The sequence below is a fragment of the Anopheles coustani genome, chromosome 2, assembly GCF_943734705.1.
Source record: "Anopheles coustani chromosome 2, idAnoCousDA_361_x.2, whole genome shotgun sequence".
Taxonomy (NCBI): domain Eukaryota; kingdom Metazoa; phylum Arthropoda; class Insecta; order Diptera; family Culicidae; genus Anopheles; species Anopheles coustani.
Window position 1 is genome coordinate 62,284,727 of NC_071289.1, and position 27,825 is coordinate 62,312,551.

General features: G+C 46.1%; 2 protein-coding genes across 2 annotated transcripts; both read right to left on the bottom strand.

Annotated features, from left to right (window-relative positions):
* Positions 1-137: 137 nt before the first annotated feature.
* Positions 138-16,159, bottom strand: LOC131264785 (cubilin homolog). The gene is made up of 15 exons (XM_058267052.1): positions 16,083-16,159; positions 14,284-14,556; positions 13,519-14,197; positions 13,226-13,456; positions 12,654-13,052; positions 11,003-12,593; positions 8,557-9,963; positions 8,143-8,486; positions 7,703-8,072; positions 7,305-7,637; positions 7,007-7,197; positions 3,857-6,944; positions 1,573-2,882; positions 1,424-1,504; positions 138-1,085 (listed from the first exon to the last, which is right to left on the bottom strand). The coding sequence occupies exons 1-15, from the start codon at positions 16,157-16,159 to the stop codon at positions 192-194; spliced, it is 11,268 nt and encodes a 3,755-aa protein (XP_058123035.1). The 3' UTR covers positions 138-191.
* Positions 16,160-21,227: 5,068 nt separating this feature from the next.
* Positions 21,228-27,762, bottom strand: LOC131266194 (uncharacterized). Its single transcript, XM_058268588.1, has 12 exons — positions 27,439-27,762; positions 27,033-27,370; positions 26,454-26,703; positions 26,167-26,375; positions 25,824-26,028; positions 25,487-25,737; positions 25,207-25,400; positions 24,982-25,115; positions 24,779-24,913; positions 24,284-24,710; positions 23,806-23,876; positions 21,228-23,732 (listed from the first exon to the last, which is right to left on the bottom strand). Exons 1-12 carry the CDS (start codon positions 27,714-27,716, stop codon positions 22,814-22,816), a joined length of 3,411 nt encoding a protein of 1,136 aa, XP_058124571.1. The 5' UTR covers positions 27,717-27,762; the 3' UTR covers positions 21,228-22,813.
* Between the last annotated feature and the right edge of the window lie 63 nt (positions 27,763-27,825).

Consider the following 27,825-nt stretch of genomic DNA (forward strand, 5'->3'; position numbering starts at 1 on the left):
TTACAAAGTACAAACATATTTTCAAATAGTACAGAATACATATTTTCAAATAGAAGTGCATAATTACTTTTCCATAGTGCACTAGAACACCATAGTCCGAAGCTAATACGGTATTAAAAATGATTTTCATTTGTATGTTAATCGTTATGTTGATTTCCTTATTATATGTAAGGGGGTTTTCGAGGAGTAGTTTAATAGTCATTGACAGTGGCGCCTTTCTCAAGACTTATATACTTGATCATCCAACCAACGCCGGCGAAGTTTTGCGTTTTCTTGTACCGCACCTGCACGACGTTATTATTGCTAATGTAGTTCGCTGGTTTCTCGTTTCCACAATGCTGACGAACGACCTTTTCTTTGTCCACCCCTGTCCTGCTAGCGTCAGTCAACTCCTCCTCCGTATCCAATATCTGCAAGTAATCCGTTCCGCAGGACGATTTGCTGCCCAAGTCGAATACTTCAAAGCGCAGCGCGACCACGAGATTGGTGGGAACTCTCACCGTCCACAGGCACTCCATGCGCGTCCGATTGTTGTTCGGGTAAAGGGGGCTGGTGAAAATGCCCCCGTAGCTGAACAGCTCACCACCGCAGCCACGTCCCTGGTCGGTGGCAACGTAGGTCGCATCGAGCGACAGTGACACGAACTCTCGGTCGATGGCGGGTATGACCAACCGCAGCACATTGGTGCTCGTGAAGATTGGATTTGGTGTGACAAAGTTGCAGTACTCGCCGACCAGCCGATCCTCGCCCGAACCATCGTACGCTTTGATCGCGTGAATGGCGCAGTCCACGTTGTACAGGAAAAAGATGTTGAAGTACAGTGCGATCGTGTAGTTTTGCGGCACTTCGATGGAGACGGTGCATGCTTCGTCCTTGGAAACTTCGGACTGCTGCAGGCGTCCCTGCAAGGCGGTGTAGTTTTGCAAACACCGGCTGCTCTGGTGGACGCGCAGTACGACACCCCGGCTCTCGATGGTGGAGTCACTTTCGAACTTGACGTACACTCGGTTCGTAATGGACACGTATGTACCCGGCAGTTTACCAGTACCACAGTAAATGTGGTTTCCATTGGGATAACGGCTTCCCTGTGGGGATCGAAGAAAATGATTTGAAACACACTCCGCGAAGGAAGAATACCTCTTCTCTGGTACACTGCTTATGTATAAAGTATTCGCCTATCTACCACCGTCAGCTGGATTTTGCATCCACGTTGGCCCTTGTGGCCGTCGTTACCTCCTTTTTCATGAGCCGTTTTGCTGTAGTATGTGATGAGAAGATTTTTTTATTGGTTTTCAACCAACAGAGGCGTCATGGTCAGTTATGATGTTCATCCAATTTTTACAAATTACTACTAAAATTCACTCATTCAAAATCTTAAAAGTGCGTTTCTCGTTGTTATTTGAATATGTTCGGTCGCACTTACCTGATAGAAACTTGTTTTAATGGCGGAGTGTCCGTTGAAGATCACCGTACTACCGAGTCCCTCGTATATGACAGGTTTCATCTGTAAAGTAACGGTAATTACGTTGATATGAGATAAGCCCTCCCTGTTCGTTATGAATGTGTACTTACTGATGCGTCCTGAATGGACAAGGAATCCATACATTGCTTTTTCTGATCGTCGTAGGGTTGTAGATCCATCTGCATGAACTGTATTTCGATTTGCTTTCCTGCTGCGACCTCTAGCTCCCACAGACACTTGGTGTTCGGTGGGTATCGCTTTTGTTCCCCGTAGTTCGGCGTGTTGAGCGTCACGATCGCTCCGCCGGTGAGGTTGTGTTTCATCGCACCGCAGAGGGATGGCACGATGGAAATATTTGCATCGAACAGCGTACCCTGGAGCATCGAGTCGGTCTTGTATCGTAGGTGCAGTGCCGATCCAAAGGTGGTTTGCGTTGCAACCGGATCATTACCGCAGAATCGTCCAATCAGCTGCGAGAACACACTGGCGCCGTCGCGCAGTTCGACGAAATTGTCCGAGCAGTCCGAAACATTCCGTTCTGTTCCAACGTGGAACTGGGAGAAGCTAACCTGCAGCGTGTAGCCGCTCGGTGCCTCGTAGATGACCTCGCAGTCCATAATGCGCGCATTATCATTGCCTACCAGAGTCAATTTAGCCGACGGTGAGCGCTCGTCCAGTTTGTACTGCTTGTCGCAGGCGGGTGTGTAGAGAATCAAGGCGGACATCATGGCCACGGTGGAGGTGAACGATTCTGTCTTGAACACTACCAATCCGTGCGAACCGGTGATCGCGATCGGTGGGGCCTGCGCCGTCAGATTGCCACACAGCAGAGCCAACCGGTGGTCCGAGGTCGGTTCCAGCCCACGGTACACCTCCACCTGGTGGAAGTAGCATGACTCGGTGTGCTCTATATCGAGCGTTTCGAACCGTACCGTCACCTTCTCGCCGGCAGGAATTTTAATGTACCAACGGCAAGTGATGGCCGGCCGATAAGACCCATCCGGTGGCATGTGCTCCGGGCTGCGGATAACGCTCGTGTTGGTTATGTTGCCACCGCACGAGTCCAGCCGGTACTCAAACTTGAAGCCACGAGCTTGTGTGTAACGATCGGTTTTGAAAACGATCGCGGCCCGATCCTGCACCCGGAACCGCCCGGGTGGACTTTTCAAACAATACGTCGCCATCTTTTCCCAGATGAGCGGTTCTGCGAACTGCAGCTTCCGGTAGACGGTCACGTTGTCGTAGGCACACACTGAGGAGATCAGTGTGTCCTCGAGCTCAAAGTCGATGAAGTTAAACACGATTCCACCATCGTTGCTGTTCGCGAGGAACGTGTAGTTACATGTCTGCATGTTGTTGTATTTGTCCGGGTAGTTAGGGCTGACCACAACTTTCGTTTCCTGGCTGGCGTAGAATATTCCTGCGGGTTAATGTTCTGGTACAGTGCTAATGTTTCTTTTCGTCATCAAAATTTAAAAGGGTTTGTCTTGTTTTGTAGTTTAGACCATTTGATACCGTAATTTCTACATTCTTATGGAATTGTGGTTCACTAATCTAATTGTTGGGAGATGGTCTGTTGATTGTGGCTGTGGAAATTACAGTACACAGAGGTCTGGCAGAGATACTCTAGCTGCATACTCTAACCTGCAAACTTTGATTTTTTTCCTACAATATTTAACGAATCCATTAAAAAATGAACTGTTGTAACGATTTTTCAAAGCAAAAATCAAGAAACAAGAACGCAAGAAAGGAACCTTTTTTTAGACCTTCACCAAGACTGAACAAGTTGGATGCTGTGAGATACTTCCCGTTCGCCGAATTCAGCCGATATGGGTTTTATAGTATTGCATGACGTATTGACAGGTTAAAGCATCAATCCGAGCAGGAAAGTGCAAACGCTGAGGGGAAAGATATAAGGCAAACTGGTTTCCCTGTTTCCCAGCCACCTCGAAAGATCATTATGGTAGTGAAGTTGATACTTTGCAACTCCCTTGAATCATTTTAACGATGATTATCAAACATATCTTCCATATGATCTGAGAATCCTTTTGAATTCCTTTTGGAACGAGAGGGCATTGTCAGGGCGCTGTACAACACACATTGTATGCCGTAAGTGGCCTTCTAAAAAATAAACTGATAAAGAATACGGTACAGGATTTTGGTCAGACATGGTCTCATCACATTGTGCATCACATTATTACTACCAATCGCAATTTGGACAAACCCTAAACACTGGATCCATTCTAATAATGTTGAAGCCCAAACGGAGTTGGACCAGTTGATCATGTAGGCCACGAATGAGCTGTAAAACTGCCGTTAAGCTGCCCAACAGGATATAGTGGACATCATGGATTTGCGCTTTATAGAACAGGCTGGGTATGTTCGTACACTTACCTCCACAGTTCGATTCCCAGTTAATGGTGAATCCATCCGACTCGATGGAGTCATCGGTGTGGAAAACGACTTTCATATCGGTATCGGTGGAGTTGAAAGTGGGTGGAGTTTCCTTGCCACACACTCGCCCTAGACTGATCCATTCATCACCGCGCCGATCAAACAACTCCACGTAGTCTTTCGTGCAGTTGGTACTTTTCTCCAGACTAAAGCGTTCGACGAAGCTGACACCGATATGTTGACCGGGGTTGGCTCGCAGTAACCACACGCACTCTTGGTTCGGTCGATACTTACCCTTCTCCAACGGTGCCCTGAACCGGTTTGAGCCGTGATGGAGCGTACCGCCACAACCGAACGTTTTGCTGCTGAGTCTCAGCTCGAAATCGCCCGATTTGCTGTACGTCGTCGTATGGTACTCGACGAAGAGTAGATGTTTCTGGGTGGCGATGGTCCACCCAGGCTTCGGCAGGTTTTCCTTGCAGAACCGACCGAGCATTGGACTGAGGGGTGTGGGTCCGTTGTATACGGTTAGATATTCCGTTTCGCATGTCAACTGTGGATCGAACCGGGTGAAGTTGATCTCGATCAGTGTTTGATCCGGATAGCTTATGGACCACGCGCAGTGCAATGCCTTATCGCCGAAAGCTCCTTGCGGACGGGAAATGTTACCGACCGTGGCAAATCTGCCACCACACTGGTTGACCCGATAGTCCATCTTGAACGACTGTGGCAAAAAGCCATTTCGAACGAGCACAATGGATGTATCATGAAATGGTGACAACACCATCTGCTGAGTGGCGTTTTGGCAGAATCGCTTCAATGTCAACGAACCGGTAAAAGCGGCCATCGCTCTATGTGAAATCTCGATGCACATCCTATTGTACGTACTGGCTATCACCTCGCGGAAGTTCATCACCAGTGTCCCGAGGTTTGGCTTCAGCGGATCGTTTGACAAAGAACCCTGCGTTCGTCTGTAGGTGCATACGACCGTACTCACGTTGGTAGGACTCTCAATGCTTCCCTCCGATCCGTTCAGGTCGCTATCGCAAAGTGTTGACTGGTCACTGGAAAAGCGCAAGCGGAATCCACGTTCTCCACTGTTGGGCCGGGCGAGATATATTACCAGCATAACATTATTGCTTGAGTAGATCGGACCAACATCACGGGACGATGTAGCAGACGTGATCACCTTGATTTGTGCTTCATAGTACAATCCATCGAAGAACCACATGCGATGGTGCCAGAACGACACTCCGGAATCCTCGATGTCGAGATCCAGAAACTCGATCTTAACACGCCTTCCCAATGGGACGGTGATACGCCAATCGCAGTACGTAGACGTTTGAAAATCTTGCCCGTATCCTCGACTAGTGATCTCACCGGATTCGGCGTTGACCACGTGACTACAGCGGCTATGGTCGAGAGCGTAGTTAAGCCGGAAGCCGCGCCAAACTGCGTTCGCCTTGAATGTTGTGAAGACGATTTTCACGCTCGGCAGGAGACTTACGATCGGCTGGGTTGGTATGGTTGCGCCACAGAATGTACCAACTTCGAACGCGGTAGCGTTCGGTCCCGGAAAGAGTGTGTAGATCTTCACATTATCGTTGGCCGAACAGTTCACACTGGTCGGCAGGTGTAGATCGTCAAAGGTAAAATTAAGCTTGCCATGCAAACCTTCCTGTATGTAGTACTCACAAACGGTCGCCGAAGGATAACCACCAGGCTGGGGATAGTTCTTGGAAGAGATCGTTCCACGTGGTCCACGCACTGCTCCGCCACATTTTACTAGGCTTACCTGCAGCTTGAACCGTGCATGTGTTTCTGCGCGATTGTTAAAATACTTCACAGAGAGGGCATTTGTTTTGGTAACAATCCGTTTCGAGATGACGCTTGTGCACGTGTTCATCAGTTCCGGTACGGCCTCCGTGAGCCCTTCTCGCAGTGAAATGTACTCATCTTTGCAGTTTGGTAACCTTGCGAAGAAATCCACATCAACAAACTGGGCCTGCAGCAACTCTCCGGCTGGTGCTAGGAAGGACCAAAAGCATTCACTGTGCGGTCCCGGTACATCCGGATAGTTCGGCGATAATACCGTCGTCGAATTGTACTGCGAGCGCAACACCATGCTACCGCCGCATTCGATGCTCACCTCGCGATAGAGCAAGCGGAATTTGTTCGGGCCAGCCATTCTATTGGGGATGTACCTCACGAATGCTCTATTACTGCTCGTTTGAATGCTGCTCGGTATCTCTACGCCACTGTACCGACCGAGCAGAGGCGAGTACTGATCTATACCGTTCCGGATTACTACGAAACCCTCGCGGATCAATGTAGACGTCCCGAGGGCGCTGATGTTAAGATGCTCGAAGCTAAACTCTATCGTGCGTCCCGCCCGTACACTGATATTCCAAAAGCATTCATTCATCGAATCCCATCGGTATGGTAGGTCGCTTGCTGGAAGAGCTGTTGCGTCAGGCTGCGTAATAACCCCATTCGGGTCCGTTAGTAACCCTCCACAACGGAGTGAAACAGTTCCAATAAATCCGGTACGATTCATGTAGTAGTCCGACCGGAACTCTACCTTCAAGTAGGGCACTCCGTCGTACTTTCGCTTCATGCGTAAACCGTAAGTGCAGATGCGTCCGAACGACTTCCAGGTGAGCAGATCCGTAGAACTAAACACCTCAACGTAGTCCGCCAAACAGTCACTCGTTTCGTCCAGGTCGATAAAGCTAAAATCTAGATACGGATGGTACGTTGGAATAGCCGACTGCAGGATCCAGCTACAGTTCAGACCCGTTTGGTAGCCGTTGGGGTAGCCTGGAGATGAGAGGTTGTACACTTGGTCGGTACCGTTCAGTACGATGGTCGTGTGGCCACCACAGAAGTTCTCGTCGGATTCGGAGGAAGATTCTTCCGTTTCACTGGCCTTCTGTTGCCAGCTGAGTGAGAACGTGGAGGAATCCGTTACGTCCGAATGGTCGAGCAAGATGTACACCACGTTAGTTGTTGAAACTATCGGGTCCGGTTTTGTGAAGCCACAGGCTGTGAGAAGTGGGACGGCCGTATCGTCGTAACCGTCGTAGATCTGCAAGCAGGGACAAAATATTATACCGTGTCTAAGGAGCTTTCAAAAAGCATATGTCCTACTATCAGGGTGCCTTCACACATAAACTGATCTATCGCCTGTCGGTCGATAGCAAAGTTGTTGAATTTTATCGCTATCACCGAACCGATATCCACGGTTATCCGCCAGCCTATATTTTCCATCTGAGTGTAGCCCTTCGGGTACATTGGTGATGTTACTGTGCCACTGGAACCGGAGATTTCACTTAAAGTATCTGGCGGACATATAAGAAAATGATTTAGTGAAGATAACAGCATAAGTTTAATACGCTCTCCATAAGGTTGCATAAATCACAAGGGAACCCAATAGCATATGACATACCATAGGAATACTCCGCTAGGAATCCTTTTGCCACACCGACACCATTTGAACGGAATTTGATCCAGAAACTGCTCGCCTCTGTCAGGTTCTTTGGAATTTGATTTCCACAAAAATCACCCAACAGTGGGCCACCACCGTTTCCTTCCCGAATCTCAAGATAATCTTCATTGCAGTTGTCCGATGATTGGATGTCCATCTCCTTAATAAACAGCGACATCTTGTTACCCGGGGAAGCCGAAAGCTCCCAGATGCACTCGACATTTAGTGGATATGTGTCCGGGTAGTTTGGTGAGGCAAACTCACCCGCCAGAGCTGTGAGACGTCCACCGCAAGCTATGATGAAAGATACCAAAATAGGGTAAGCCTTGAATTCCTTCAATCTCCAACCAAATGCGTACCATTTTCGAGCGTAGTGTACGTCATATCTATGAACAGATTGTCAATCTTTTGCAGATACAGATCTTCGGAGCTTATTAGCACCGTTAGGGCATTGCCACGACTAACGATTGCCGGTGGGATTTTGTGTCCGCAACCCTCGAACCGCATCGGACCGTCGGTGGTCTCGCCCTCGTAGACCGTAACAGTCGCATAGCACTCTCCCTCCTCGGACTGCATATCGAAAATGTTCAGATGTACGATCGTCAATGTAATGCGCTGAGTTTCCACCGGAGCTACCAGCACCCAGGTACAGTTGTCTGAGGACATCTTGTGTGCCTTATTCAGCGTGATGCTGCCAGGCATGGTCACCATAATACGTGATCCGCAGCTCTGTGAAATGAAGTTTTTGGAGAAGTAATGTAACATTTTCGACACATCACTTTCTCTGTGGGTATTTTACCGTCTGATAACTAGCTTGGAATCCTTTCGCCTCGTACATCTCGTCCGATTGGAACGTTACCAGCAATTCGTTCCCGGTGGTCGAAACAGTGGTAATGTTGGACTCACTGCCACACACCGTCAGCAGAAGCTTGTCGATCGCACGTACATTACCATCGTACACCTTGAGTGAGTCACCGGAACAGTTGTCCGATTTATGGATTGCCCAATCTTTCAAGGCGAACTGAAGTGTGTGCGATGGATCAGTTCTGACGATCCACGAGCAGGAAGCGTTGCTTGGGTAGTTGCTTGGGTAATTGGGCGAAGAAATGTAACCCTCGTGGTTGATGATCCGTCCCCCACATTCTGGAAAACGTTCAAAGTTAATTAATTGCCCCGAACCGAACAAGATGGCCTCGCAATGTGTGACACTCACTCTGGTTGGAAGTTGTGTATCGTGCCCGGAACCCTTTATGCGTGAAGCTAGAATCGCTGTAGAACCTCAGAAAGAGCTGATTACTGCTACTGACAATGTTAACTGGTTCCTTCTGCTCGTGACAGAGTGTCACTAGCGGATTGGTGAAGTTGGCATCGCTTGCCACTCGCAGACCATCGAAGCGACAATCTTTGCCCGTTTCCATGTGAAAGTCTTCCACGATCAGATTGATCACCGTTTCCGGCTCGGTCGTGATGGTCCAGTGGCATTCCGTTTCCTTCGGGTACGGGTTTGGATAGTTCGGTGAACTCAAGACACCGGACGGTTTCGTCAGATCGCCACCGCACCCATTGATGGACCATTCCGCCCGAAAGCCCATCTGTTCGCCGCTCGAATCCGTGTGGAAGATCAGATCAAGCGTGCGGCCCAAACTTACCATCGGCTTCGGCTTGCCAGCACAATAGCGACGAGTGATCGGTAAATCGCCAGTGCCCATCTCCTGCAACTCAAGATAATCGAATGGACAGCGCTGGGATGAATTTTGCGCAGTCTGCGACTGTCCGATCGATTCGAAGTCAAAGTGTGAAAACTCCAGATTGATACGATTTCCCGGCGGCACCGTGATCGTCCACCGACAGTCCATCAAGGAAGAATACTCGTTCGGGAAGTTTGGTGACTCGATGAACCCACCGTAACCGGTGATATTACGTTTACAGATTATATTGTACTTGAGCTGGAAGCCACGTCGATGATTTGTGTCGTCCGTCCGCATACGGATATAGGCGTGGTTCGACTCGGTGTTCAACACGATCGGATCCGTATCGGAACTGCAGAAGCGTCCGAGCTTCTTACCGCTCACATCGAACCCATCGTAAATATCCAGATAGTCGTACTGACAGTTCTTGTGGCTTTCCATGTCCAAATCGGTGAACACGATATGTATGGCTGAACCAAGGCTGGTCGAGATGCGCCAAACGCACATGGAATTGTGCCCGTACGGCTGCGGATAGTTGGGAGAAATAATGGAGCCCCGCGGGGACGTCAGCACACCACCGCACCCGGTCGTCGCCGAATCCCATTCGATCTGGAATCCAGGATAGTTCCGTGAACCATCCGAGTAGAACCGCAGGTACAGCTGGTGACTAAACGAGATGGTCCCGTTGAAGTTGTCTTCGCCGCAGAAGTTTCCGATCAGCGGTGCGGACGACGATCCACCGTTCCTAATCGTAAGCCCATCGTAACGGCAGGTTCTGTGGTTTTCCATCATGAAATTTCGTACCATCAGCATGATCTGTTGGCCCATGGGAACGGTAATGATCCACTCGCACACCTTATTCGAGAGATAGTTCTTGGGCCAGCCGGGAGACCGGATGATGCCACTGGTTGCGAAATAGTTTCCACCACATGCTGAAATAAAGCATACGTCTGATGAGTTTGACTAGAACTACAATTACGAGAACGCTCTGAAGAATGATGTTTTTCAATAATGCCTACACACTGAAAAATGCAATAGAATCGCTGTGTAATATAGAATTGTGACAACGAAATTCTTCTTCTTCTTCTTCTTGGCGTAACGACCTCTTGGTCATGCCTGCCCGTGAAGGGCTTACTAGACTTGTTGTACGTGGATAGTCAGTCCTCTCGTAAAGGGGAGAGTCAGGTCTCGGTTGGGATTCGAACCCACGCCGTCGAGGTGGTGTGCCTCGGCGCTCATGGGCCGATTTTCTAACCGGCGCTACCGCTCGGCTGTCGCGGACAACGAAATTACGTGGTTCTATACAATCTAGGTTCAAGTTGGACTGTTAATATCAATGCATTATGCATAGGTGGTTGAATATCGTCTGCAATATATTCTCCCTCGTTCTCTTGACTTGACTTGTACACTGATATAGTAGGAAACTATCAGAGGTGATTCCGAAAAGAGAGATCAACCACTGATCAGTGGTTTTAAAGCTGCTTACGATTGCAAAACCAGGGTAAAACTGTATCAAGCCATGAGTTCATTTAGAGTCCTGGCTAAATTAATCAGACGTGTAAGATTGATCATGACCAACTTCCCTTGTCAGATTACGGAGCATGGAAAACTCCAAATTCCTTTGCTGGGCTTGCGCCAAAGTAACGATTCTCCTATGTGACAGGCGCGGTTTTGGATAGAACTTCGTCAGACCAAGACCATTCTGCGGTTGCATCGCCAATTAAATAAGTAAGTAAGCCAGATCATCATGGTAGAATTGACCAAGTTAATCCTCGAAATCTTCTTCTTCTTCTTCTTGGTCTGTGAGGATTTACACCAGTACGGCTGTTGAACCCAGCTTCCTGGGGCTTCGCCAGCTATCCTGGTGATGTAGACTTCAAAGGGATAAGGACCGGCAACTAAGGCCATATGTCCCGATTTTCTGAATCCTCGAAATCAAAGTAAACAAAGTAAACCAATTAAAAAACTTACTCTTTTCAACGTCTATAAAGGTAAACGCCAGACTGAAGCCATCCCTCGATGAAGATGAATCTGTTACGAATCGTATCGTAAGCATATTGCCGGAACTGGTGATCGTCGGTGGCTTTTCCGAGCCACAGTATCTTCCTACCATACTGTGTGCCATCGAAGAATTATCGAAGATCTGCACGTAGTCGTACATGCAGTTTGCACTCGGCTCCAGCTCGAAACTGTTCCACGTCAGCTGGACGGCGTGCCCCGCTGGTGCGACAATAATCCACTCGCAGCGAGAATCGTGTTGATACTTGCCCGTTTCGGCGATGGCTGGCGAACGTATGATGATGTCCTCCTTCGTCAGGACACCACCACAGCTCACGTTGAAGAAAGTAAAGTTTCCCTTAAAACCACGTCCTCCAACGGATCCATCCGAGACAAAGCGTACCAGCATGATGTTCTTGGACGAAATCGTGCGTGGTGGGGCCTTGCTGCTACAGTACCGTCCGAGCAGCGTCACGTTCGACGGTATCAACCCATCGTACAGTTCCACATAGTCTAGCTCGCAACTCGGGTAGCTGTTCCTCTCGATTTCGAAGTCAAGGAAGTCAAAAGCGATCGCCTGACCAAGTGGGGCATGGATAATGTAGTCACACAACTGATCAGCGGAATACATCTGGGGATACGAGGGAGACTTAATTTCCATGCCCGGTTCGGTAAACGTGCCACCGCATTTAATCTTATAGGTCACGCTGAAGCCTGGATGTGGCGCTGACCAATCGGTGTGGAACTTCAGCAGTAGCGTGTTCCCGGTCGAGGTGTACTGTGGCGGTATGCGATCACCGCAGAACTTTCCCAGCGAAGGGGCAGCCGTGTTGCTACCATCGTATATCTCCAGGTAATCGAACTTGCAACCTTCGCTCTGCTCCAGAACGAACTTGTTAAACCGGATATCCACTCGACTTTCCGTCGGTAGTTTTATCAGATACTCGCAATTCAGATTGTTCGGGTATACGTTGTCCGTTTGCGAGAGCGGTGATGTAATAGTTCCCTCGCGTGCCGTGTAGATGCCACCACACCCGGGTACACCCTCCACAACCGAGTAACTAATCTGGAAGCCAGCATCATTTCCATTTTCATCACTGTGGAAATACACCGTGGCCTTATTGCTCGGTGTGACCAGCGGTTCCGGGTGTGTTGTGTTACAGTACTTTGCCAGTAGTGTACCCTCGTCCTCGACCCCGTCCGTAATCTGCACGAAGTCGTAGTTGCAATTTTCATGCGACTCGATTTTCATGGTGAAGAAGGTGAACTGTAATCGACGACCTTGCGGTGCCTCTAGGTACCACTTACAGTCTCGGTTCGGTGGATAGTTCCCGGGTGTTCCAGGTGACGTGATTATACCATGGCTAACGGCATTCACCGTGCCACCACATACCGGATCGATGCTTTCCCACTTCAGCTCGAAGCCCTCGTGTGCCGTGGAGTTATCGGAACGGAACCATAGGTACAGCATATTGTGGGAGGATATAAAGTTTCCACCGTGTGGGAGTGAGTTACCGCAGAACCGCCCAAATTTATAAGCTTGCGATGTGCGACCGTCGTGAATCTAAATGAGTAATACAGGCAGTTCAATTACTCAATTACGCTGGTATACTGAAATCCTTACCTGCAACCAGTCGTACATGCACTCGCCATTACTGACCGCGTTCTCGAGGTTAAACTTCGTAAATGTCACATTCAGCACCTGCGTGTCGTTTGTCTTGATAAGCCAGGCACAGCGCGCATTGTGGTTGTATGTTCCGTTCAACTCTGGATAACGTAAAGTTCCAGACAGCTGATACCGAATATTCCCACAGGCACGTACATTCGTTTGACAGCGAGGTCCCGTGTAACCGTTCTGGCATCGACACATGGCGCGATTCAAGAAGGGAGTGCAAGTACCTCCGTTCATGCACGGGTTCGGTTCGCAGGGAGACTGGGTGCTTATACAGTTGGGAGAATTCGTACCAGGCGGACAGGTGCAGCTGTAGTTTTGCGCATCAATTTTTAAGCATGTTCCACCGTTCTGAAAGGAAGTAGTAAGAAAATCTGGTAAAAGCATATTTCGGAAGAGTGACGTCGCAAAAGTAAATACTTGAAAGCAACTTGAACTCCCTCTATGATCTAGTAACCTGGTTGGTATGTATGAAAAGTAGGTTAAGAACAGATCACCACACAGAAAGGATTAGAACACATTACCCTGCACGGTCCGCTTGCACAAGGATTCAGTGACGCTCGATAGCACCCGGAAGGACCAAATCCGGTCCCAATGTATCCGGGCATGCATATGCAGTTTGGTACCGCACTACCATAATCCACGCAGCGCGCCATTGGATGACAGAGACCAGGAGTACAGCGGGTACCCTGAGCGAGACACGTCCTTCCATCACCAGTGTATCCAGGAGGGCAACTTCCACATTGGTACGAACCCTAAGACGGGATATAAACTGCGGTAACTGATTGGTCACTTCTAAAACATCGTACTGCCATACCCTGGTATTGATGCAAGCCACGGAAGGGGACGTACTGCAGCCTCCGTTGTTCGTTTCGCACTCGTTGATGTCGACACAGTAGAACCCATTGCCAGTGTAGCCAGCGGGACAAGCGCCACACACAAACGAACCGGGGAGATTGATGCAGCTGACCTCCGGGTCCTTTGAGCAGTGCGGTCGCGACTCACTGCACTCGTCCACATCGACAGTGCAGGCCGGCGATAGACCGTTCGTTTTCCATCCCTGATCGCAGATGCACCGGTACCCATCCTTCGCCTGCACGCACGTTCCGTGCCCGCACAGATCCGATCCTGCCGTGCTGCAATCCTGTGCGCGGGTCGTGCAGTGGATTCCCCGGTATCCGTCCGGGCACATACACGTGTAGCCGCCGTGCGTATTCTTACAGGTGGCACCATTCTGACAGCCCAGATCCGTACCCGCGAAGTGGGCACACTCGTTCACGTCTGCCGTGCACGTTGGGCCATCCCAGCTGCTCGGGCACAGGCAAAAGAACGAATCGTACGTGCTTATGCAGGTGCCCCCGTTCTGACACGGTCCACTACTACACCGATTAGTCTGCAGGGTCGTCATCAGTGTTGCCAGCTTTGTCTCCACGCTTCTCACTCGCCGTGCCAATGCACCGATCCGTGGTGTCTGTGAGGCGGACCGGTTCGAGGAACTGTAGGGAAAGCAAAAAGGGCCTCAAGCTATAACGGGCCGATTTCTACTGCCGATTTATTTATCCCTAGAGGGAGTTTCACTTACTATTTTTCGAGGGCTTCCACACGCTTGATCAGTCCAAAAGGACCACTCACGTACGTCGCTAGCAATTGTATCTGGTCCGCCACGTTGCCACCGGGCAGGAACGGCTGACTGTCACCGGGTCGTCCGTCGATCATCTTCGATAGAGTCTGCATCATGTGGTCGACGCAGATACCGCCAATGTTTAGGTGGCCGCTGCCCTTCAAGTGGAAGGTAATATTTTTGTCCTGGGCCGATTCGAACGTGATGTGGCCGTTGGTCGCAAGGATTTTAGCCCTATAAGAATTCAATGTCGGTAGATGAATCGTGTTCATATATTAAAACCCTGCTTTTCCGATAAACTCCCCCTACATTTGCTAACGACAAATAATATTTAAAGGAGGATACAAAGATAACAATATACGCCCATCAATTTGTTTGTTGATCTCATCTAGCCTATTTCTCATCTCATCTCAGCTTTCATCTCATCTAACCTTTCAAATATAAAGAGGAGGAAAGTTCCCGTTAATCTCACATGCTACATAATGAAAGTATGAAAATGTTATACAGGGTTTGACAGATCAACTACAAGATCCAGCAACATTCTTTGTAAATCATACTTTCTTTCACGTCGGGAACCAAATTGAGGTAGTAACATCAACGGCGTTATCAGTAAGCATAAAGCATTAACTAGACACGGAGAGCGTAACCGATCATTGCCACAACGGAAATTGTCAATGAAACGAGCGTTCTGAACACGCCAGAAAATCCCGAACCTTCGTTTCATATGATATGTACCGTATTTTTCCGTGTATAACGACTCCCAAAAAAAACTGTTCAAGGTTGATGAAAAATTTTTTTCTCTAATTTTCATCAATTGTAACAATGTTATACGTGTTTTAACCTCCACTCTATGATCGAATCGAAAAGTTACTACCCGTTTATAACGACCCCCTTAATCGGATTTTGAACATTTTTGAAAAAGAGTTCGTTATACACGGAAAAATACGCTACTTTTTGTTTGTACATTAAAAAAAACCGCGATTGCTTCGGCCCCATCCAAATGGTTCATCGTTGCCCATCCCTATGGCTCCTTTCGGTGTAAAATTGTCTGGCACGGTTCTCTATCCAATTGAGATTGGGACATCATACTGTTAAATTCAGAAAAGTAATATTTCGCTCGAAAATCCACCATAAAAATCAGGGTCAGGGTTTTAAAATAGTGATAGCGGTAAACCCAATAAAAAGTACGTATTATTTGAAACGTCCAAAGCGTCTGATAACGATGTTGATGTTACTACTTCAATTTTGTTGCTAACGTGAAAGGAAGTATAATTTACAAAGAATATTGATGGATCTTGCAGTTGTTCTGTCAAACCCTGGAAGTATAAATAAGTTACTTCTATTTTCTAATAATGTTTCCCAGGTTTCTTAGCTAAAACATCGAGCTATAGTGTATATACTGATCCATGAAATATTTTCCAATCCTTACATATAGTACTGAAGCAGATAATATATGTAGATAATATGGATTCGATGGAATACAAACGTGCACATAAATACATCATCCATTGAGATCCTTTGTTGATAGCGACTATTTGCACTACTTGGGGGTGGAATTGCAACAGTTATCATTTCCAGAATACGCCCACATGTGTTAAGCTCTTTATATGCACTGCCTTCAATTTTTCTTGCATGAGCGGAAAAAAGTGTTTTTTGGTTTATTGCACGATTTTCTTCCTAACCCATCGAACACTTTCGCACAAAAATCCATAACATAAAAATCACAAGCTGACTGACCAAACTAGCATAGTAACACTTACTGGTCTTCGAATCCACCAAAAGCATTATCAAACAGTCCCACCAGGGCCAAAAAGGCCCAGTATAGTCTGAGCCGCATGTTCAACTTCATGCACTAGACTTTTTCCAATGCACTTATAAGCTTCGTCACGGTGTCACTGGCGCTTTATTTATGTTACTTGTGCTTCCTCTGGTCACGATAAAAGAGATCCTCTCGAGTGCATCTCGGCTTCTTTTATACTCTCGTCGCCTGGCTTCCTGCCTATCACATGCCTATCCTGACTTAGTGTGTGTGTGTGTGCTTGACTTAGTATCCATCTATGCTATCACTGGCAGCACCAGCTACGCCAAACGTCAAGTATCGAAGGACACTAGAGTGTCTTACGGCTTACGGCTTGACTTATCGGTGGCGGTATCACTACACAAGTCAAGACAATTTAGTGAGATAGTTTAAAACTTGAAGAGCCGTCAAATACAATTCGTGTTTGACTCACAACTATTGGCTGTTGTCACATGTTTTTGGCACAACTCCTCTAAAGCGGATGTGACATGTTTTTGGCACAACTTTCCTTTTGGAATGCAGGTTTGAATCGATCTATCGATATTGACTCATTTTTATCTTTAAGTTTTACTTTGAAGTGTTTCCTAAAACTTCGTACAACTTCATGGGGTCCTTCATATGGGGTTTGTAGTTCGGTGTTGACTTAATCCACTCTCACTAGAACGTAGCTGCATGTATCTATACTTCTATATTGATTTTTTTTTTAATTTGAAGGGTAGGTTCGACCGATTTTAAGGCTTGTTTAAAATTTTGAATAAACTCCGGGAGGTCCTCCGTGCTCTTGGTATTCGTTGGTATAACTACCTCTCCTGGAAGCCTGAGACTTAGACCGTACGTCTTTTCCGCTGGCCAACCTTTCATTCTCGTAAGCTTATAAGCTACATTCGTCATTCTTGTAACCTACACATTCATTCTAATGTGTTATATCCCCTCCCGCTGTTATCGCTTTTTTCAAATGTCGATGGAATCTTTCCACCATTTCATAAGCCTGGGGCTGATAAACCGCGGTTTTGTTGTGATGAGTGCCTAAGATGAGTTTCGTAAGTTCTTCAAAGATTATTGATGTGAATTGTCATCCACGGTCGGTCGTAATTACCAACGGACAATCAAATCGCGAGACGTAGTGTTCTACAAATGTATTCGCCACGGTGCTTGTCTGTTATTGGAAAGCATTTCGGCCATTGAGTGTATCGGTCTACAATGATTAGCAAGTATTCTTTGCTCTCGGAAGGCGGCAGTGGACCAACTATATCCATGTTTTTTTTTATGTGGCACGACATCCCCAAGTGGGATAAGGCCTCTCTCCGAAGAGAGTTTTTCGGTGACCGAAAGACGGTATATTATAGATCGGTGGTCAGCCGTTCGTAATACATGGTTTTCCTAAGAGATAGCGGTACGTACAGTCGGATTGTTTTTGACGCCTCAGACACCAATTTTGTTTTGTCCAGTATAATTTTTTCAAGCTTGATTTTAAATTTGTTTTACTGCTGAAGCACACTGCATTAGTTTTTTCAGCCCTTTATCCTCCTTTTGCTCTCTGGAACAATGATCATATGTAATTTACGTGATCGCATGTGTTTCCCCAATCCTTGAAAAGGCGTCCGAAACTACATTTCTTTTCCCAGATATGTATTAGATGTCGGATGTGAACTGTGATATGAAGTCCAACTGCCGATTTTGATGTGGCGCTTTCTCTGCTTTGGAGGTTAGCCCTGTTGTTAAGGGTTTGTGATCTGTGAACACCTTGAATTATTTCCCTTGCAGAAAGTGACAGAAGTGTTTTATGCCCAAGACTATGGCGAGGAGTTCTGTCTCAAATGTGGTGTACCTTTGTTCCGTTAGCGTCATCATTTTTGAGACAAACACTAAAGGTTCCCAGTCTCGTTGCTTTAGTTGCTGCCGTACCTCCCTGATAGTAAAATTGGATGCGTCGGTTGTGAGGGAATATACCGCGTCACTGTTTGGGTGCACTTCTAAGTCCGATTAGCATACACAAGAATTCAAATAGCCCGAATGGCGTTGTTATTGCTGTTTTTAATGTCTTCCTCGGCCACCGGAATTAGATGATATGCCCGAACAATGTCCAATTCGGAAATGTATTCACATCCGTGCAGATTTAGTGTGAAATCATGCACGTGCTGAATAGGATACCTGTCCAGAACGGTGATCGCGTTTACGCGTCTATAATCCCCGCATGGCTGGCAGTCTTGGTCTTTCTTTCGCACCATGTGCAAAGGTGAGGATGCTGGAGAAGATGACACTCTGCAGATTCCAAGTCCAACACGTGTCAGAACTCTGCTTGAGTTATCTTCCGTTTTTTGGATTCAGACACCTAGGTTTCGCAAATGGTAAGGGGCCTTTTGTAGTTATATGATGTCTTGCTGTGTGGTATACTAGTTCGGTGTCCATCTGTGCTATCACTGCTAGCACTAGCTACGTCAAATGTAAACTATCGAAGGACACAAGAGTGTCCGCGCAGTGTATCGGCTCCGGTGCCGGCATCACTACACACTGTCACATTTCCACTTCACTTCAGCAACTTAAAGCAGAGCTTTTCTGAGCACACTTGGGATCACTGGAGGCACTAACTGAGATCGTGACTGGCTGGATGAGCCTTTTTATACCAATAGCCCGGGTGTGCACTATCACTTCTAAGGTTCGCCCCCTGTAAATAATACCGCACCTGATAGGCAGATGACTCCGCTTAGTGATGGGAGTTCCTCATCCTATCTTTTGCGTGATAAAATGTTGTGAATGAAAGTAGACTGTGAATGAAAATGAGCCATGAAACATAATATGCAGTTCTGTGAAAATTGTAAACTGTTGATAAAACATTGAGCATGCAGTTGATCAGCAAAATTTGATGGAGAAAAGTATGAAAGATCACAGGATCGTTGACAGCTATGCGCGAACGCAGAGAGCCAACGGAAATGAGCACTGTTGCATTCATCAGCATACAATTTTGACTGCTTTGAAACTTTTTTAACTACGAAATACTTACCTAAGTAATAATAATTGTTTTACTTTCGATTTGGTTCCAATATTACTTGTATATGTATGTATAAACCTATTAAAAGGTTTATAATGAAATGAAGATCACCAGAAACCCATCTTGGTTCACCAAACATTTTCTTTTATTATTCCATCTGCCCTACGTACGTTTATCGTTCTCTGAGGAAAAAATTGCGCATTGCTAAGTTCAATGGACGTTTCCGAATTTATTCGTAAGTTAACAGTTTCTTATCTACAAATATCTGTATATATATTTTTTTACTATGGCGCGTGTGTGTTTTGTTGTAAGTGTTGTTTTTTTTCGTGTGCAATTTTTTGTTTGTTTGTTCGTTCTACGTTGCTGTTTCCGCGCGTATTTGCTATTAAACTAGTTCTTTCGAATAGTAAATAGATTATGACCGTTCCTGCATCTAAGGTTTCAAGAGACATTTCGGTGTGTGCGACAACCATTTCAGACTACAAGAAGACGCATCACATCCAGCATCCAGGTAGTTTGCCAGGCAACTCATCATTTATCGTGGCTATGGTACGTTTTATTGCAGCCTGGAATGCTGCAAAGGGACTCGGTGCTAAAACGCAAACATAATAATCCCATCCTTTATCGTACCTGTGGTGGCCAGTGTGGAAAACGGTCATGCTTTTCAGAAGCTACAAGAGGTTCTTTTCCATGCCTGATATAAACACACACGTGAATGTACTCACTTTGTCATGCCTTTATTTGTTCTATGCGCAGATAACAACACATCTCTCCCCAAACAAACGGGGTGGGAATAAAACCGATTTGGCTAAGATCACTAGAAACTTTGTGCGAGTGTTGCGTAAATAGTTGGATGTGCAAAAACACGGTGTGCACTTTCCTCTCTGCATCTAAACGTGGTTAGTATCGTGTTAAAACATAACAGGTTAGCTTTAGAGTAAGAGCAAACTCGAACAAGTCTGACTTGGAACCTACTGGAAGGGCCTTTAAAAGGTCTTTACCAACGACGACAAATGGGAGCAACATCATTGAACGTAAAATCTTGATTCACCTGTGCGTACGAGATGTGCACTAATTAAATATAGTGTTTCGACATATTTGGCACTTTTTTCCAGTTCTATAGATAATAGATAATACCAAAAATGCTGTAATTAACCATTTTGCTGGTAAATGCGAATCACACAATATCATCATTAAACAGGCTGGCCCTCCCAGTGGATATCGTTCAGTTTAAAAGTTTTCAAATAAATGGCACTTGTTATACTAAATAATGTTCTAAACTGAAACCAATAAATAGTGCCTGTCCAACCAGTATTTCACTATCATAAGACTTCAACACTCTATGTGTGTTTTTCGTGTGTTAATGTATATGTTTCTCTGCCGTTGTTCATATCTCTCTCTTGTTCACATTTTCCAAAATCTAGAATTCTAATGGTAGTGGTGGAGTTAGTTTTGTTAATTTCTCTTTTACTCTTGTTGTTTTTTTTTTGTTTCATGTAATCCAAAAATCCAAAATACCTCTAACTTTTCATTTTCTAAACGAATGGCATTTAATTACGACAATCTTTAAATAGAGAATATCATACTTTTACCTTTTCTTTCTAATATATTTGGCGTTTTAAAGTTGTTTCTTTTTTGTCTCAGTTACGACTGTTTGTCTGAAGTGTATGGCTTTTTTTCTTCCATTATCTCGTTTATGAATGCTGTGTGTTCATGCTACTCCGAAAGTGTTGATAGTTACTTGTATAAGACGTCTTTTAAGAATTCGTATAGATTTTACTACCATCATCATACAATTACTATTGATTTTCGAGAAGAAACTCAAGTTAAAAATAGAGTTTGGCTTATTTGCTTTCACTTTTCGTTCCCATTTTGTATTAATTTGTTTCATTAATGTAAATTCCTTCCACTTATTTGCTCTCACTACGTTTGCCTTCGGGTTTTCTTTCGTTTACAATTTTGCTCTTCTAATTCTGTTTACTTTTCTTCAGCTTGCTTTCTGCTATCCCATCGTGTTTCAAACTTCTGTTTGTGTTTGTCAAAGTGGTAGACAATGTTTTTACAATCCAGTCTAAATTACACAGTGGCACAATTTACGCTCTACGGTTTTGTTCACTAGTGTTTTTAAATCACGTTTTGTAGTAGTTTGTTGTTTTTTTTTCTTCAATCGTACGTTACCATCAATCGCATCTTAAAGCTACCTTTTTTAATATTATATAATGTTGTTTCTGGTTTGTTATGTTTTTCTTTTTCATTACTTTTCTAAATCGCAAAATTCAACCCCCTTCAGACCTTTTGTGATGTTAGTGTACTTTTTCCATTTGCCTGTTTTTTGTCGTTATTGTTTTCCGTTTGTATATTACCGAGTTGTGGAACTTTTCTATTTTAATCCTTTGTTTTGCCTAAAAGGTGCTTTTAACTATCTGAAATGATATCTAATTACCTAATCAATATATTGCAATGAAAAACGGAAATTCAATAAACCAAGGTGGGATTCTGTTATGATGAACTGTAATGCAAAGAAACTATATGCATCAATATCCTATAGACATGTTAGCACAGGGAGCGGAATAAATATTGGAGCCATCAATGAACAGTAAAAATTAGCTTTAATTTTACAACTGCATGAAATTTAGTTCCTGTTAGTTGCCAATATCTTTCTTTTGTGAAGTGCTTATGGAAGATTTTTTTGTATTTTGTATCCTTATTTTTACAGTGTACGTATAATGGTTCAAGACCCCTGGACTGTTTTATAATTGGGAACATTGAAATTGCTTTCTGAAATTGGACCACAAAAGTTCTAGTATATTTACCCCTGCACAATCACCAATGTCGAATCGTCCCGTTGCTGGAAGTAGTAAGAAGCTTTAGTTCGTAAGAAAACAAATGTAGCATTGTGGTAAGTAAGCGCAAAAGTACCACTTTACGTGGCGTAATTGTGTCGTCACATATTTTCTTCATCCCCTGTACGCTACAGTTCCGCAAATGTACCACACAATCTCCCTTCGTATTAGGTCGTTAAATGATTGAATTTCAGTACGAAAAAGGCCTAACACCCGTTGGTTCCATTATATAGAGCCGCGATAGTTAAAATTAAAAACGTCCTCTGAACACAGGAGAGAAGGCTTGCTAGCAATATCAAAGTAGGCACTCCTAGACACAGAGAATGTCATGTTATGACAGTAAGTGTAAGAAAGCTCCCCCACCTTTTTGGTGGATGGAGTTTTAGCTTCGGTGCCAAGATACGTAATAGTAACGAGGACTGACAGGCTAAATGGTGGCCACTGAAAACACGAACAGAAACTCATCGGCAGTAGATCCTACAGCCATTGTTATCGCCACAACTTTACCTATGCGCGCTTAGCGCGCTCTTCCGTGGCTGATACGAATTTACAAATGCTTTAACCTTCTTCATGCTCGATGTCCATTTTTGGCGGGTATGAACAACGAAATGGTGGATCTATCCATCGCATGATATCGTGTGTAGCTAAGTTTTCGTTTCGTTAATTTTTTGTTTTTCTTGTGCCCTTTTCTAGGACTAAACACTGACATCTGTGTTTTTCTTGTTCCTTCCTACATCAATCGTATTCTCCGCAAAATTTGGTTTCTTTCTATACACTAATGAGCTCCACATACCAGATGTGCCTGTATATTAATGTTATCAGTTGTTTTTGTTGGTGTTCGATTTCTGACTGTAATTTTTTTTATAGTCGCCGGTTTGGTCGACGTTTACTGCTTCCTGCCTGGTTTTCCGTTGATTTGATGCTTTCCACCCCACCGTTTTCCACACTTTCCGATGCACCATTCCCAGAAGAAGAACCTTTCCAGCGCGTTTGCCCGTACTTGAGGCGCAACTCTTCGTGCAGCTTATCACGCAGCAATGCGCTGCCGGTGTCTGCCTCGAGGAATGGCGGTGCCAACCCTTGCGCCACACGCTCATTGATAGGTATTAGCCGCCGGCGGCTGGATTCGTACAGCTCGAGATTAAGTGGTGAGCGACGGGAACGTTTTCTGGTTTTCACTGGTAGGACGGGCTTTTCTTCTCCCTCGGGCATCACCCGTCCGGTGTCCTTGTTCACGCTCGTTGCCGAGTTTGACGATGCTCCCGCGTCTACCGTGTCCTGTCCGGCCGATAGCTTCCCGTTGAACGTGTCGCACTTGAACACGGCGACGATGCTCTCCTTGCTGTTGTTTTTTCCCGAGTAGGTGTCAAATTTGGACGCTTCCTTCGAAACCCCGCCACCCTTGCCAAACGTTTCGAAATGGTGCGAAAGATCTGGTGGCGAACTGGTTGCCGCATCTCGACTGAGCCGTCTTCCGATGGTCCCAAGCCGCTCGCTGATGATGCTGTCCGTGCTGAACCGGCGCACGTTCAACGATGACGCAAAGGACGAACTCTTGCTGGCGCTGGCATTGGCGTCTCGCTTGCCGAACCCGAACCCGGCCCGCAACCGTTGGCCAGGGCTGGCCCGGCGGCTGGCAGAAGCAGACACCGACAGTCGCCCACCACCGACCGGATGTGCCTCCGGCAGTAACGCCTGCGAAGTGCTCTCCGATGTCGCCGATAGGGACGCATCCACGTCAACGTCCGTGTCCAGCTGCACCCTGTTGAGTTTGATGTTTCTACGTTCGTTTAAAGCACACGCATAAAACACACTGACCACGTGGATAAGGGCAAACCGAAGGGTGGACTTACCTGCGTATCTCCTGGATCATCTCGAAGAACTGGGCCTTGCTCTTGCGCCGTCGCCTCTGCTCATCCTCCTTCTGGGTCAAAGGGAAAAGTGTGTTAATTGTTGCCACTAATACTGGCATTCGTTTCGTGAAGCCATGGCATATGGGTTGCTCGAATAGCAGATGTAAAGTTTACAACTCAAATACAAAAACATAAAAATTTTGCAAGTTTAGATACATTGAAGGGAATCCGTTTTCACACTTGAAAGATTTTGAAATAAATTTGAAGACAATTTGGATCTTTGATTCTCAATGTTAGAATCGTTTTGCATAAGATACATATCTTTTTTGCATAGAATAACATCTTGCAATCATCCATTTTTTTCGTTTATGCAGAGCTTCACTTCTAAGGTCCTTCTTTTTCGCCCAGCAACGAAAAAAAATGTTTAAAGTTTTTAAATATCCAACAAATATCAAAAACACCATAAGCAATACATTACCCGTTTGACGCTCTTCTGGAACAAGCTGGTAATTTGGCCTTGACGTATCGTGTGCACCAACTCCTTCGCCGCGTGATGCGGTGAGACCAGCTCGACGCAATTGATGAACCGGTACAGCTTCTGGCTGAAGAACATGATATTGCGGCTCTTCCAGATCGTGTCTTTCGGCTGATGGCGTAGTATCGGCAGCGTATACTTGTAGAACACGTGCTCGATGATTAGTATCAGTACGCCGAGCACCATGCCGACACCGAGCAACAAAAACACACCGGCTACCGCCGTCACACCGAGCGGTTTCGGTTGTGCCATCTCGCGGTCCAGCCGAAAGCAGGGTAGATCTCCATACCATTTCGCGGTGAGTATGTCCAGATAGCCGTCGTGGGAGTACTTGGATATAAGGGCGGACATAGTTTTCTTCAGCGGGAAGCTAGTGAAACCCGAAGATATTGTTATAAGATCGGTTTTAAACGTTATTATGAAGCAGGTTTAACTTACCCCTTGGACATTCCTATGGCATACGAATCTTCAATATAATTATCACCTATCCGCTGTAAGGAACAGCTTTGGTCCGTCCCGCGATAGTAATCCAATATAGGAGTATCACACATGAGTAAGTCGATGGTACCATTTCTAATGAGGGGCAAAACAAAGAGATTTGGTATTTCGATATCCAAGAAGTGGGTATTTTACATCCATACTTCAAACGTTGTATGCCTTCGTCGATGCTTTGTAGTTGATATTTTTTCATGTGTTCCCAGAGTCGCTTATCGTTCTGCTGGACGTACGATTCTGCTGCGGTAGCGATTGGCGAACCAACACGTTGCGTTAACATCTGACAAAGTTATGTATGAATTAAGAAGCAGAAGTAGTAAAGTTTCATCTCCAAGCATCATGAGGATCACACACTGTCTACACATACGTACCGACATTTCGTAGTACTTTCCCTCGTTGTGGAACAATAGGCCCGCTATGAGTGCCGCGATGTTGGCAGTGTAGGACGCAATAAAGATGACGCTGAAGCCACCCCACACGTTGATGAGAAATTTGTTGGGCCACGATTTCGGCGCCTTGAAGGCGACCAAGTGTCCGCAAAGTAGACCCCACATGACCCAAAGCGCTGTTACGTGAGACATATTAAGATTTTTAGCATATCATTAGAACAGTATTGAAATGTGTAGTATAAAGAATCTGGATAAACCGTACCGGAGGACATGCTAAAGTTCTTGCTCCGTTGCCTCCCCCAAGGGTTCAAGCCGAACGGACTCAACCACTCGTAGATCGCAACTGCAACGGCCGTGACGTTCAGCGAGGTAAAGATGGCTATCCAAAGTTCCGGCGAGAAGGGTAGCAAAAACGCCAGCAGTGGTATGTCGGTGGACGTTTCTGGTGCAGCCAGCAATGATACTCCCCCATGGAAGTATGGTATAGTAAAGTCGATAACCTCCGAGCGGGCCCTGAGATGAAACAAAAGCAAGCGAGTTAATAGATAACATAGTATCTTACATAGTATGTATGCCTACGGGGGTCCCGAAATACATACTTTGAGACGCTCAATGGAGCAAACGATAGATCAGCCGTCCCAGACATGAGGTCCCCGATAACACCGTTCCACTGTTGTCGAGTCCGAACCGGTGGAGCGGTAGAGAACTCAAACGGATAGTAGGATATCTCATCCCTACTGGCGTTTGCAGCAGCTTGTGCCTGTTTCAGTTTCGATCCACGCTTTAAACTTCTTCCCGATTGCGCTGGGAAGGGCAGGAATATTATTATTTACTTGATAGAACATTAAGGTTCTAGCTAAGCTTACTATGATTTTTACAATATATTTTACTAACTAAGCCTGCTATATTTAATACCAGATTCTTCGTTTTGGCAACGCTTACCGTCAAACTTTGACTTTGATTCCACGTTGGTCGATGGTGTGGGACTACGCACTGGGGGCACTGGTCCCGTCGTCTGCTTTTCATTCATTAAGCCAGGAATTCTACGTCCAAACAGTCCATCGTGGACAATATACAGATGGAAGTCAAAGTTTATCTCTGCCGCCAGCTTCTGCAGCAAGTCCATCGATAGACCGTAACAGCAGCGTTTGCTGAAGGGCGAAAAAAAAACATTAGTAAATAAGGAGGGCACACATCCCGACTTTACCATGAGAGTTGGCCATACTCACCGATAAAGCGGATATGCCTGATGGCGGTCCTCGTTATAGAGATGCGGTGCCGGATCGATCTCCCTCAAACGGTTACGCCGCTCGATTTCGTTGAACATCAACGTCAGGTTGTGACGACCGGTGGTATATATCTGGTAGCATATGAGGCCCCGAAGGCATTCGCCCTCCTCGTTTACCGGCGATTCCATTACGAATGGTGGCGCCACTGAAACTACCACTCGGAACATTGTTTTTGCTTTACCGGATAGACCTAGGGATGAGTTGAATATGTTAAGTTTAATGGTTCTTTTCAGTAAACCGAGTTAACATTTTGACATGTGGAAAATAGATGGAAGTGGTCTTCTCCTTCTTCTTGCCCGTTAAGGGCTTACGAGACTTTTTCCATATGTGTACGTGGATAGTCAATCCTCTCGTACAGGGGAGGGGTCCGGTCTCGGTTGGGATTCGAACCCACGCCGTTGAGGTGGTGAGCCTCGGCGATCATGGGCCGATTTTCTAACCGGCGCTACCGCTCGGCTGTCGCGAACCCCAGATGGGTCTTGCCCACTTTTTGAAAGTCGATGGAAATGTATAACTCACCCGAAACGGTAACATCTCCACCAGGCCAAATAATCGTATCCAGGTGGACCGATCGTCCCGTTATCAGCCCTACCCTCCGCCATTTTGTCGCGATGCCCAAATTGCCTTTCTCCGTATCCGTACCGATTGTTCCGGATCCGCTGGCCGTACCGTTCGTCGATGTGCCGTAGTGTTTGCCATGCGACGAATTATCACCGGAGTGGTCTGGTTTGGTTGATGATTGTCTCGTTGTTGGCACCAGGTTCAATATTTCAAAATGGCTTACAAGCGATTTTTCGATAAATCCACTCGCTATCGGAAATCCTGAGAGTGCTTGGCGTGCGTTTGTTTGGAGGTTTCTGGAAAAAAACCACAACAGATCAATAGAGTTCAACTGATGAAGACACATTTTCATTGTCTTTTATACCGTGCAAAGTTGTACGCTTTCGTCTGCTCTGCTCGGTTGATCGAACCCATACATCCTCCTTTGTAGCGAGTGGCACCGCCACCACCACCACCACTACGACCACGTCCACGGTCGCCACTTCCTGCCGGTCCTCCGCGGTCCGTATTATACTTATGGTTTGTGGGCGCTGACCACCAGGTGCTTTGGCGTTTAACTCTAGAACTATTTGTACTACCGACATCACTGAAATTTGCACTACTATTGCTTACAGGCGAAATAATATCGTATGTCACGTTCATCGTTTCCTTGGCCGCTCCCGTGTCTATCGCTACATTCCCTGGATATTCCTGCTTTTCCGCTTGCGGTGGTACCGACGTCCCCGCGCCGTCTACTATCGTCGAGTGGGGT